This window comes from Mesocricetus auratus, unplaced genomic scaffold (assembly GCF_017639785.1).
Source record: "Mesocricetus auratus isolate SY011 unplaced genomic scaffold, BCM_Maur_2.0 Super-Scaffold_100003, whole genome shotgun sequence".
Lineage (NCBI taxonomy): Eukaryota > Metazoa > Chordata > Mammalia > Rodentia > Cricetidae > Mesocricetus > Mesocricetus auratus.
This window is the reverse complement of record NW_024429188.1, coordinates 83,178,093-83,191,912: the sequence shown is the minus strand read 5'-3', so window position 1 is coordinate 83,191,912 and position 13,820 is coordinate 83,178,093. Positions and strand designations below refer to the sequence as shown.

At 36.3% G+C, this 13,820-nt stretch overlaps 1 protein-coding gene across 3 annotated transcripts in view; it reads left to right on the top strand.

Annotated features, from left to right (window-relative positions):
• The window catches only part of Il13ra2 (interleukin 13 receptor subunit alpha 2), a 61,695-nt gene that overhangs the window by 35,989 nt on the left and 11,886 nt on the right, over window positions 1–13,820 (top strand). For all 3 annotated transcript variants that reach the window (XM_040744525.1, XM_040744526.1, XM_040744527.1), the window contains 4 exons: window positions 7,333–7,447; window positions 8,844–8,995; window positions 9,955–10,108; window positions 10,609–10,729. In XM_040744525.1, the coding sequence (XP_040600459.1) occupies window positions 7,333–7,447; window positions 8,844–8,995; window positions 9,955–10,108; window positions 10,609–10,729 (542 nt within the window). The remainder of the gene's footprint in view (window positions 1–7,332; window positions 7,448–8,843; window positions 8,996–9,954; window positions 10,109–10,608; window positions 10,730–13,820) is intronic.

Genomic DNA, 13,820 nt, shown 5'->3' with positions numbered 1-13,820 from the left:
ACAGATACTTCTAATTCATAAAGGAGCAAAATTACAATTATGAAGTAATAACAAAAACAATTCTATGATTGTGGGTCACCACAACATGAAGAACTCTATTAAAGAGTTGCAACACTAGGAAGTTTGAGAATCACTACCTTAGAATATATTCTGTCCCTTTCTCCCTGCTACTTTGCTATGGTTTTTGTCAACTCTGTGGCCTTGTGCTGGTCACATCACTTCTCTCTTACTCTCTGACTCTTTATGACACTTATCCAAACCTATCAGCTAGACTAATTCAATAAACTACTCATAAACTATTGGAATCTCAACAAATACAAGGCATTATTGTAATTGAACATCAATAAAGGCAGAATAATGGATCAGCAAGGGTACTTGAAACTGGAGATTAATTATAAGTGCCTGATTATCTATTTACACTGGCATATAAAAATCTCAATTAGCAGTGGGTAGATAATAGAAGTAAGTCATTTTCAAGTAATTTTCCACCATATATATATATATATATATATATATATATATATATATATATAGTCACAGGATCCTTGCAAATAAGCCTCTTTCATGCTTATAGAGGAATTTATTATTATTACTTTCAGAGTACTTGAATATACATAATATGATTTGATCATTGAGAAACCCCAGTCAGGTTTGTATTATCACCTCTATTTTATAGATGGAAGATACAATTTGCTTCTAAGCCCAGTAGTTTAAGCACCAATAAAACATAGGTGTTTATTTATACTTGTAAACTTCTCGACTATAAACTTATTACTTTCCCCAAATAATAGTTGTCAACCTTTTAAACACTTTGTCATAATTAGAAATTTGCCTTAGATGGCATTTAGCACCACCCATAAGCTTTTTCTTGCTTGTGATTTGTAGAATCCTTGTCCTGGCCCTCTGGCTATTTCAGGAACACCTATCTTAAGTCTTTAAGTGTTCTTCATTATCTGGCAGGAAGGAAAACAGTAGAGATTCAATTTAGTGTCTAATGTGGAGAGGAGAGGACAAAGAGGGTTTGTGATAACTGCCTGTGATAATACATTTCTTGAGAAACCATATTATTGGTAAGTACCTGGAGCTTTTCCAGTAATGCGAGGATTATCCAGCCAATTCTTTGTGTGTGTGAATGCATGAGTGACTCTCTCTCTCTCTCTCTCTCTCTCTCTCTCTCTCTCTCTCTGTCTATCTGTCTCTTTGTGTGTGTGTGTGTGTGTGTGTGTGTGTGTGTGTGTGTATGGTTGCTGGTGATGGAACCCAGAGCTTTGCTCAAGCCAGGGAGACATTCTACAACTGAATTCGATCTTGAGACTCAGCCTCAGTCACACTGTAGAGAAAAGTTTTGTTGTATTATTTTGAAGAAGTGGGGAAGAAAGGTTAAAAGAGGAACTCTCTGTAGGTTTGCCATTTCAAAGGAGACTGCCAATGGGAAACTGTGTCAGCAATAGTGTTACATAAAATCAAGTTGGTTGAAACAGGAAGTTGTGCTTCTTATTGCTCTTAGGCATGGAAAATACCTTGCTCTTAGGCATGGAAAATACCAAGTAGTGATTGATATTCATAGCTCTGGTTCTATGTTATTTAGATTTAAATCCCTGCTTCAGCTTTTACAGTTGGTGTGACATGAGGCATGTTGTTTAACTTCTGTGTTTCTCAGCCTCTGGTTTCTAAGATGTCATAAAAATAGCATACATGGCCAAGCATGATTTTAAGGATTGTGTGAAATATTGCCTGTAAAATCAATAGTGTTCAAGATGTACTGTAGGAGATATTATTATCACTATAGTTATTGTGACTAGAGTTTTGTTCTTATGCAAAATAAAAAGATTTATTTTTGTATTACCAGACAAAACAATACAAACAGAATCTCCTACACTCAATGCATATTTACAGATTTTTCCTCTGTGAGAAATATAATAGAAAAAGTAAATTGTATGGTATCTGGCTTTGTTAGGGACAGTAGGTTGCAGAAAATTGGATCTGGGAGTTTTTTTTAAGGTGGGGAATAGCCTGCACTAGTTTTTCCTATTCTTTTCTTTTTAAATTTAAATTAGAAACAAGGTTGCTTCACATGTCAATCCCAGCTCCCTCGTCCTTCCCTCCTCCCATGTCCTCCTTCCCCCAATCCCCACTCCTTTCCCCAGGGAGGGTGAGGCCATCCATGGGGATTATCCATAGTCTATCATTTCATCCAGGGCAGGGCCTAGGCCCTCCCCCAAGAGTGTGGGGGAGGTTTTTGATACAGTATGTACAGACTGACTTCTTAGGACAAGAAAATGAAGTGGCTAGTGTTTGAGAAGATGTTCAAAGACCTGGTCTTCAATCCTACCTCTGCCACTGATAAGTTGTGAGAACTTGGACAAGTAGTCTTCCTCATTGGCCATTAGTTCATTTAAAAAATTGCATTTCTTTCCAGACAAGTTGTTTAATATGTTTCTACTATGTTAGAAACTTTTCAAATGGTGTATATATGTGTTTACTACTTCCCCTTCCTTTTGTCTTTAGGTTTCCATATACCTTGTGAAAAATTCCTGGAACCAGTTCACTAATGCCAGTCTCAGTGCTCTAGTGGTAGTCCTGCAACCAGGAAGCCAGTGATACAATTATCTTTGTGTTCTTTTGGGAAGGTCTGGGTTAGCTCCAAGGTGTAACTCAGGAACTTAGGTTGGGAAATTATCCACAAATGACTCCAAGAGCCTTCTATCCTATTTTCTGTGCTTAGCGTTTTGGAGTTATCAAGGAAATGGTATTAAATAACTGGAGCCCAGTTAAGTAGCCTACAGGTGGAGATGAGGCAGATGATTTTAAAACTTTTTACTAAGAACCAATAATTTGATAACAAGACTCTAATAGGCTGCTGTTGAAATTTGCCAAGATTAGAATGCTTTAGGAGAGCTGGTTGAAGAAAGTGGAATAAGAGAAGAGCTGTACCTTCCAGTTAAACTGTGAAGAACAGAATGGAGGTACACAAATTTTAAGATGCATAAGCTTAATTTCTCAACTTTTCATGAAATAGTTGGTTCCAGGAATGCAGATTTAAAGAGAATGTGCAAAGGTAAGCATGACTATTTTCCCTTAAAGCATAATTCAATTTTCTTCTTCTGTTTTTGAGATTATAATAGTTCCATCTTTCCCCCTTATCTTTCTTACATAAAAAATCTTCCATACACTCATCCGTGTTCTCTTTCAGTTGATATCCTCTTTGTTCGTTAATTGCTATTACGTACCTACATGTACAGTTCTTCCCAAATCTCAGAAAACACAGTAAAAAGGATGCATGAGCTTGAATATGGCAAGGCATGCAGTAAAATGGCTTATAGATATGACATAGCCATTGGACTCACTGATGATGTGGCTATTTGAATAAGATCCACACAGATAGGGAAATGGGATTTTCTTGAGCAACTCACAATAGTTAATGATGGCTGGGGAAGAATGTATCATTTTCTTTGGTAATGTAGTCACTGATAAGTTGCCCTTGCTCCAGTAAATACTTTCCTATCTATGCTCACATACACAGTACTAACTAAACTCAGTTTGTCATAAGCAGAAAGAAGACATGAGTGTATGAGGAGTTGTTGAGAAAAAGTATTTCAGCAGGTGGAAGGGAGGTTAGGAGAGGGTAATGGGGCCACATAATGACTAAAATTCATCTTGTACGTGTATAGAACACTCAAGTCATTTAAAATGAAAAAGTGATTTTAAAATGAAATAGCTATTTGTAGGTGTAAATCCTCTAAATTTTGATCATAAAAAGTGTTCTTCAAATCTAGAAAAGCTCATCTTGTGTCCTGTGGCAATGAAATTCTGTTATTGTTTTGAAGAGAAGGGAGTAGATTTATCACTACTCTTATGAGTGGTGTGGATAATGTGTTGGAGATAGGAATAGCTGGATGAGATCCTTGATGACGAGATCAATTACAGTTAAGAGTTGTAATGAGGAGATGGGATGGAAGAGGGAAGAGGTGAGTACTTAAAGGCTGGGAGGTGCCGATCATATTTGCTGATGGGAAAAATGGACAGTGAGAGCAGGCAGTGATGATTCGATAGTAATGAAGAATTAGAATGAAGTTCTTAGCTTCCTGAGGCGGTTCATGTTGATTATTGAATTCGTTTATGAGTTATATTACTTTCAAATACTGCTTTTTCCCTTAGAAACTAACATACCTCGATATGTTTTGATTGGATCTACAATAAATGGTTACTATGAATACAGGGATTTCCATGTTTCTCCTAAGCACTTGTAGGTACATTACTCTGGGCTTGATTTCAGGATTAAGCCTTCTGGAAGTTACTATTTCTTAATGAGAGTCTCAATAAATGTGTATGGTTGAACTTTAACAGTTTTCTTTATTTGGGTTACTTTTGATTCTATTTTTGTTCTTTTTAATTTAAATTTAAATCAGAAACAAGGTTGCTTCACATGTGAATCCCAGGTCCCTCTGCCTTTCCCTCCTCTCCTCCCATGCCCTCCCACCAACCCCCCAATACCCCCTCATTTCCCCAGGGAGGGTGAGACCCTCCATGGTGGTGTCCATAGTCTGTCATTTCATCCAGGGCAGGTACTAGACCTTCCCCCAAGAGGCCAGGGTGAGAGTACATCTCTCATTGTTGGATGGGCACCCAAAGTCCATTTGTATGCCAGGGAAAAATACTACCCAAGGCCCCATAGATTACCTAGGCCTCCTCACAGATATCCACATTCAGGGGATATTGATCAGTCCCATGTTGGATTCCCAGCCATCAGTCTGGGATTCAAAAGCTAACCCATGTCAGGTCAGCTGTTTCTGGGGGTTAAACCAGCCCAGTCTTAACCCCTTTTTCATCAATACTCCCTCTCTGTCACTGGGTTCCGTGTGTTCAGCTCCGTGGTTAGATGTAGAGTCTGCCTCTGCTTCCATCACCCATTGGATGAAGGATCTGGCCGTGGGATTGTAGGCTGGTACTTCCCAGATCTACGTCTAAAATCCATATATGAGAGAGTACATGTAATGTTTGCGTTTTTGTGACTGGGTTGATTCACTCAGGATGGTTTCTTCAATGCCATCCATTTGCCTGCAAATTTCAGGATTCCATTGTTATTTTCTGCTGAATAGTACTCCATTGTGTAAATGTACCACATTTTCTCTATCTACTCTTCAGTTGAGGGGCATCTAGGTAGCTTCCAAGTTCTGGCTATTAAAAATACTGCTGCTATGAACATAGTGGAACAGATGTCCTTGTTGTATGAATGTGCATCTTTTGGATATATGCCTAAGAGTGGAATTGCTGGGCCTTGTGGTAGGCTTATTCCCATTTTTTTGAGGAATCTCCATACTGATTTCCAAAGTGGCTGTACGAGTTGCCACTCCCACCAGCAGTGGAGGAGTGTTCTCCTTTCTCCATAACCTCTCCAGCATTGGTGTTTTTTTTTTTTTTACTTTAGCCATTCTGAGAGGAGTAAGATGGTATCTCAGAGTTGTTTTGATTTGCATTTCCCAGATGGCTACTGTTGTTGAACACTTTCTCAAGTGCCTCTCAGCCATTTTAGACTCCTCTATTGAGAATTCTGTAGTTCTGTATCCCACGTTTTAATTGGATCCTTTAGTGTTTTGGAGACTTGCTTCTTGAGTTCTTTGTAAATTTTGGAAATCATCCCTCTATCAGATGTGGGGTTAGTGGATATCTTTTCCCACTGTGGGGGCCTTTTTGTCTTTCTAACTGTGTCCTTTGCCTTACAGAAGCTTTTCAGTTTCAGGAGGTTCCACTTATTAATTTATTAATTGCTCACCTCACTGTCTGTGCTACTGGTGCTACTTTCAGGGAGCAATCTCCTGTACCAATTCGTTCAAGGGTACCACCCACTTTCTCTTCTAAGTGTTTCAGTGTGGTTGGATGTATGTTGAGATCTTTGATCAATTTGGACTTAAGTTTGTGCATGGTGATAGACATGGATTTATCTACATTCTTCTATATGCCCGCATTCAGTTATGCCAGCACCATTTGTTGGAGATGCCTTCTTTTTTCCATTGTATATTTTTAGCTTCTTTGTTGAAGAACACATGTTCATACCCGTGTGGGTTAATATCAGGGTGTTCAATTAGATTCCATTGGTCTACCTGTCTATTTTTGTGCCGATACCAACCTGTTTTCAGGACTACAGCTCTACAATAGAGCTTGAAGTCAGGGATGGTGATGCCTCCAGATGTTGCTTTGTTGAATAAGGTTGTTTTGGCTATCCTGGGTCTTTTGTTTTTCCATACGATATTGATTATTGTTCTTTCATGGTCTGTGAAGAATTGTGCTGGCATTTTAATGGGGATTGCATTGAATCTGTAGATTGCTTTTGGCAGGATTGCCATTTTTACTACATTGATCCTACCTATCCAAGAGCATGGGAGATCTTTCCATTTCCTGGTGTCTTCTTTAATTTCTTTCTTTAAAGACTCAAGTTTCTTTTGATACAGGTCTTTCACTTGTTTGGTTAGCGTTATCCCCAGGTATTCTATGTTGTTTTTGGCAATTGTAAAGGGTGATGCTTCTCTGATTTCTTTCTCAGCCCTTTTATCGTCTGTATATAGTAGGGCTATTGATTTTCTTCAGTTGATCTTGTATCCTGCCACTTTGCTGAAAGTATTTATCAGCTGTAGGAGTTACATGGTAAAGTTTTTTGGATCACTTATGTAAACTGTCATATCATCTGCAAATAGTGAAACTTTGTCCTCTTCCTTTCCAATTTGTATTCCCTTGATCTCCTTTTGTTGTCATATTTCTCTAGGTAGAACTTCAAGTACAATATTGAAAAGGTATGGAGAGAGTGGACAGCCTTGTCTTTTTCCTCATTTTAACAGAATCACATTGAGTTTGTGTCCATTTAGTTTGATGTTGGCTGTTGGTTTGCTGTATATAGTTTTTATTCTGTTTAGGTATGTTCCTGTTAACCCAGATCTCTCCAAGATTTTTATCATGAAGGGGTGTTGGATTTTGTCAAAGGCTTTTTCTGCATCTAGTGAGATGATTATGTGATTTTTGTTTCTTAGCTTGTTTATATAGTGGATTACATTGATGGATTCTGAACCATCTCTGCATCCCTGGGATGAAACCTACTTGATCGTGGTGAATGATTGTTTTGATTTGTTCTTTGATCCGATTTGCCAGTATAGGGACCAGAGTTCTCTTGTTGCAACCACATTGACTTCAAGGTTGATTTCCATTTCCACGGTTCAAGGGGCACAGTTTCTTGTCTTGCTTGAAGGTACACAGAGAGACCCCAGAAATATTATTAGTTACATTTATCTACATGCTTATATAAGTATGACAAAGTCTTACTGTTATCTTCTTTCTTCTTAGATTTGTGCTTTCAGCACACTAAATCTTGGAGTAATGACTTTTATGGGTGTGGATACCAGATGCCTGGGTCTCTTTCTTCTTTGCACAATAATTGGACATTCTTTGGAGATAAAAGGTAACTGAATGAATTAAATTCTTTTTAACGGAGTAGTCAAAATATATGAATGGCATTTTCATACTGTATCATGGAAGTGTAAAATTAGTAGATGGCTTTATTAGTAATATTTCCACTATTTAAAAATGTTTTCTTGTTAGTTACTCACATGTATAAGTTAACTAACAATTACATTTTCTTAGGTAAAATGCAAATCACAAAATGAATCCAAGACCTCTTGTATAGGATTTTCGGGTGAAATACCTTAAGTTTTTGAAAACTATATTCTTCTAGTACAACTTGAGTATCATGGAAAATGTATGTTTAAAGTATATGAATAATTTGAGTTTTTCATTGTGTATTGAACTTTGAATTCAACACAGATTTCTAACCCTAACGATAAAAAAAAAGGATGTTGTGTCATTCTCAGTAGAGAGCTTCTTTCTAGGTACATGAGGGGAATCCTTAGTGAAGTTGAAGTATTGAGATGAAGAACATTCAAAAGAAAGAATTAGCCAAACGCTAACACGAGGGCAGTATGATAGTGCTACTTGACTTTTTACTTAGAAATTTTATAGGAAAGGCTTCTTTTGCCAACTCCAGAGATAGTTTTGAACTTTGAGGAGCTACTTATTCAATCAACTTCACACAAGATACGCCTATTCTCCAAATTCTTAATTTGCTTAGTTTTAGTAAATACATTTTTTCATCTTTTCTATTCTTGTGTCAATCACAATGGTTTATGTCAATCATAATAACTTACTTAATTAGTTAGTATCGATTGGTTCTTGTTTCTAGAGACATTTTTATAACTATCATTTATATAATATTATACAAATTCTGATGTATTTGTCTACCAAGAAGATTCCATGGCAAGTGTATTTCTGTGTAGCCATAGTTTCTAAAGAGGCAAAAACAAATTTTGCTTATGTGGTTTCTTTAAAAAGGACAGCTACACAGAAGAATTATGGACTTCAACAGATTTATTTATATAATAGTGACTTCTCGCTTTTCCAATGTAGTGTTTGGAAATTATTTTAGTATATCCACAATGTTATGAAATCAGTATTCCCATAAAATTCCAGAATTCTTTCATTCTCTTCCTAAGAAACCCCATGCTTCTGGTAACCATTAATCTACTGTCTTTACCTATGGTATTTTGTAAAAATGGAATCAGTGGATATGTGGTTTTATGAGATGGGTTCCCTTCATTTAGCATAATTTTTCAAGGCTTTTCCAATTATACCCTTTAATCAGTGTTTTATTCCTTTTTCTAGTTAAATAATGTCCCACCATATATATGTGCTAGAATTTTTAACCAGTAATCAGGTGATGGGCATTTGGAAATTACTCACATTCTACAATATTCCTCACAAAATACAGGGCAAATATAAATATTTTCTTAATTTCATTTCAGTTAATCCTCCTCAGGATTTTGAAATAGTAGATCCTGGATTACTAGGTTATCTCTATTTGCAATGGAAACCCCCCGTGGTTATGGAAATATTTAAGGAATGCACACTAGAATATGAGTTAAAATACCGGAATGTTGGTAGTGACAATTGGAAGGTAAGTAAAGCATGGGTTGTCACATCAGAGCAAGCTGATCGTTAGATGTTTTCTCATAAACCTGACTCTAGTATCCACTACTTTGTGTGCCCTAACTTTTCTAATTAATATATGAAAAGCTGTCATGTGAACTTCCATGTACCTTCATGAATATATTTTCACTTTGTCCAGTATTAAGACTACCCATGAAATTACAAGAAAGAAAACCAGGTCTCATAGAATGTGAACTTTGAAGAACATTTATGCGTTTGACTGTATAATTACAGTTTCTTGTTATATCAATTAATTTTCTACAACTCTAAAAATGCATGATGTTGAAAATCTTTTCATACGCATCACAGAAAACAGCATTGTTCTTTTACTCATGTGGTAAGATTTCAATGGATGCTTATTGAATTGTCAGCTATTTATACAGTAACTATTGTGTTATTCAGAGCTCTGTTGCAGAAGGTATCCCATTATCTCTATAATTCAGCTAGGTAGTTTCAAAGAGCAATTCAAGTTCAATATTGAACGATGTTTTAGACTAAATAATCTGGTAAGTTCCAGAAACATAAATATGTTTTCATCCTTTAAAAACTTACACATTTTCCAGCTTTCTTCATGTAACTTTGATACTTTTTTACTTTATGAGATTCCTGAAAGCTTCATAGTCCTGAAAGTGACAAATCATTGGTCATGCAAAATACATATTGTTGAAATTCATCTATTTAACTCCAAGATGTTTACAGCTTTTGTTCCTATCACAGAGCCTTCCATCTCACTAAATGTTTTCTGTTTTATTTGTCTCAAGTGACCTTACCAAATGTCATGTACAGAGGTGATCTCTGCCAGAAGTATCTCTGGAGTACTATCGCGAATATTTATCTTAGATTTTAATAATTGTCTAGTTTTACTAGTGTGGATCGCCGTTCCATGAATTTTTAAAATGGACTGTGTTTCATCCTTTTGTCAAACAGACCATCATTACTAGGAATCTAATTTACAAGGATGGGTTTGATCTTAACAAAGGTGTCGAAGGAAAGATACGTACCCATTTGTCCGAACAATGTACAAACGGATCAGAAGTTAAAAGTTCATGGACGGAAACTTCTTATTGGATATCAGATGCAGGTTAAAACAGAATTTTACTTTCCCATATGATACCATCAGAAAAATCCATGTAAAGAATAAATTTCCTAGCCCTTTATACCATTGATTATATACCCAGTAAATCATGTGATCATTAAACACAAAGTAGAAGTACAAGTGCCTTGGCTTTCTGAACTCATTAAACCAACAAACATTGTTTTAGTAAATCTGCATCTTATTAGTAGATCTCTCAGCATGGGACCATACTAGCAAACATGAAAGGGTATTTGCTCAATTTCTTGGAATAATTAAATTAATACTTTCGCATAAACTAGTGTCAGTAAATAAGCCCTCAAATGTTTTCATGTTTGTCATATCCTCCTTCCAGTGAAGTGATGCCTGATAGCTTTCTAGTCTAATGTTTCTCATTATCCTGATTACTAAATGAAGTAGCAAGGCCTAAGGAAATAAAATTGCACAGTGATTACATAGAAGATTTGTCACCACGTCTTTCATGTATTCATAGTTTGTTCATTTCCTAGGAAGCCTGGAAACTAGAATTCAGGACATGAAGTGTGTATATTATAACTGGCAGTATTTGGTTTGCTCTTGGAAGCCTGGCGAGGTAATACATTCTGATACCAACTATACTATGTTTTTTTGGTAAGTATTTTTATACTTAGCATCCCACATTGGGCAAACTTAGCCCACGGTGTCAAGATTAGCCCATGGTGAAAGCAACTATATTTCATCTGAACTACAACAACTGTCTTCAACAGTTATATTCATGATGATAATCATTCATAATTATGTGAATTTCAGGCTGAAGACACTGCAAGGCATCCTGTGACTATTTCTATACAGGATGAAATGTTATATCCTATAGATAGCTGGGTTTATAATTTGGAAAGTTTGCACATACTTTACGCACTTAGCTTTTTATAAGCAGTTATCTGTTGAACTTGGATCTTCTTGCTGTTTCTTTCTTACCTGTTCCTGAAGCTTTTAAACACAGAACCTTTTAAAGATTTTATTTCCTATGTATATTTGATTCATTCTGGTCACACCCTCCCCTCCTTTTATCCTTCCCTCCCTCTCAATAAGCCCCCTCCTACTATCATGTCCTTTTGTTTTGTTTTAATTCTCATTTGTGGTCAGGTGATTTTAACTAGGGCAATCTGTGTGGGTATGAGTGTGGAATATGGATGACTGATCATTGAAAATACAGTCCCCCTCTTCCAGCAGCCAGTTCCTTAATTGTTTTGTGGGAAGACAGTCACCGCAGTCTGACATTCTTTTGCTAAGTTGCACATTTGTTTATATTTCCCACCTATACTGTAAGAACCTTACTTTAGACCCCTCTCATTCCTTACCTCGATGACTGCCATGACCTCCTCCCAAATGGTGGTTGCTCTGATAGTAGCGTTTTTTCCTTCCTGCTCATTCTGCACACTGTAGCTACATTTTTCTTCCTTGGTATTTTTATATACCACCCCTGAGACCATATACCCCAGTGGCTTCCCAGGATCAAATCTAGGTTGCCTTTCAAGCTTTTGTTTCACTGCATCACTACTTTTCCAAAACTATAGTCGCTATGGTCAGTATCAGTGCTCTATTCTGTGCTGATCCATCTCTACTTTCATTTCCTTATCATGTCATGCTTTGGTGCATTCTGTGACCTGGAATGGCCTCTGGCTCACCCTTTTATTAATTCTTTTTCATCCTTCCAGGCCTATGTGACTCTTTGCTGATCATGCCAGTTTCAGTTCACCTTTCCTGCTTCTTATAGCTCTTTCTTTGTTGTTAAGGTGGTAATTTAACATATCTCATATACGTATAGCTTTCCTCAATTTCTTTAAAGATTGGTTGATGTGATCCGTTTCTTCCATTTCTCTTACCTACCTACAGAAGACCACACTCACAACAGTTTAATACTAAATGTTAATTAAATGAATGAAAAGAACGATTTTAACATAAATTGGAAAACATAAGAAATTTGCATTGACTAAAGAAAGGCAAAGCAAGAGAAGACAAAATTGTAGTATTTGTGATCTTTAAGCTCAAACTGCGATTTTATATTTTAAAAGAAATATAAATGATTGGGTATAAAGTACTTTTAAGAATTGGGCTGTAAACCCTGCTACGGAATTGTGTGTCTGGGTAGATTTTTGCAGACAATTCCTGTGGGGTGATGTTTGACTTTCCACGTCTTGAATTGGATGAATACACTTCTAAGTCTTTGGTCATTAAATCAATAAATATTCAACATTTATGAAAGAAAGCACTGCTCTTGATTTAGAAAGATATAACAGACAAAAGAAGAAGACAGGCTTCCCGTTGTCATTCATGTTTAACATAACCTTACCCTTACTTAGCAGAATGGGGAGGAACACATATTAACATTTTACAGATTGTGAATCATTTTTTTTACTTACACTAAGTCACACAGTCAGTCTCTGTAAACCTGAGCATCAATTGAACATAGTGATGTATACTTGTTATCCCAGAATCTTGAAGGGTAATGCATAACAATCATGAGTTTGACACTAGGTTCCCTGGGCTACATGATAAGTTACAGGATAGTGTATAGTGAAATCCTATGTCAAAGCATAGTCAGGCATAGATTTGAAGTCCCTCAGTCTGTAAGCAGACAACATAACCAAGAGAGTACAATTTACATTTTCCTAAAGTAGGGCGGCTTAGTAAAAAGTTCATTTCATATAATCTAGAGATTTTTAGTAGCTCCTTACAAGCTACTATGATGGTCTCATTTCAGAAGAAGTTTTTGGCTGCCTTTATAGCCAAAGTCACAATTTGCACTACAAGTTAGTCTTTAGAAAACTATATCAAGAATTATTGCTTTGTAAATCACTTGCTAACAACCCCTTATATTTCCATCAGCTGTATTGCTGAAACAAAGTTAACTTTAAATCACATGGTAAAATTTCTTGTGTAAGACAAAGGGAAAGTCACACTGTACTTGACAAACTACTTTGCCTTGTTCATTTCACCCCCTTCTCTAGTTGGTTTTTCTCATTCTTATATTATAGTCTGATATAACATCAGAATATTTCTTTTAATTTTGTTAAACTTAGGAATATTTTATATCTGTGTTTAAATCTGCCTTCTTTTCAAATAATTTTCTCAGTGAAATATTATCAATGCTACCTTATTATTCCAAATCATGAATAATAATACTTGAGTTTCTTTGAGACTTCATGAAGATTCATATTGAACTGAAGCTCCATGAAATCAACTATGACTGTTTTCTCCCTGGTGAATACATAGTGTAGCAAATAGCAGGTACTAAAAAGCATAGTGTGTTGTTAAATTGTTTTTTCTTCATATTGTGTATCCTTTTTATAGCTTAATTTATTTTAGAATGTCACACATGTGTACCATATTGACATTGTTTCTGCCCCTCATTCTCCTCCCTCCACCTGCTCTTGTGGCCTTTCAAATTTATGACCCTTTTTAAAAATTAGTATTGTAGCTGGGCGGTGGTGGCACACACCTTTAATTCCAGCACTCAGGAGGCAGAGGCAGGTGGATTTCTGTGAGTTCGAGACCAGCCTGGTCTACAAGAGCTAGTTCCAGGACAGCCTCCAAAGCCACAGAGAAACCCTGTCTCAAACCCCCCCTAAATTAATATTGTTACATATGTATGTATGAATGTGGTCTTGTATGTATATACAAATACATAAAATCTACTGAATCTAAATACTGTGATTATATGTATATTTCATATAATATA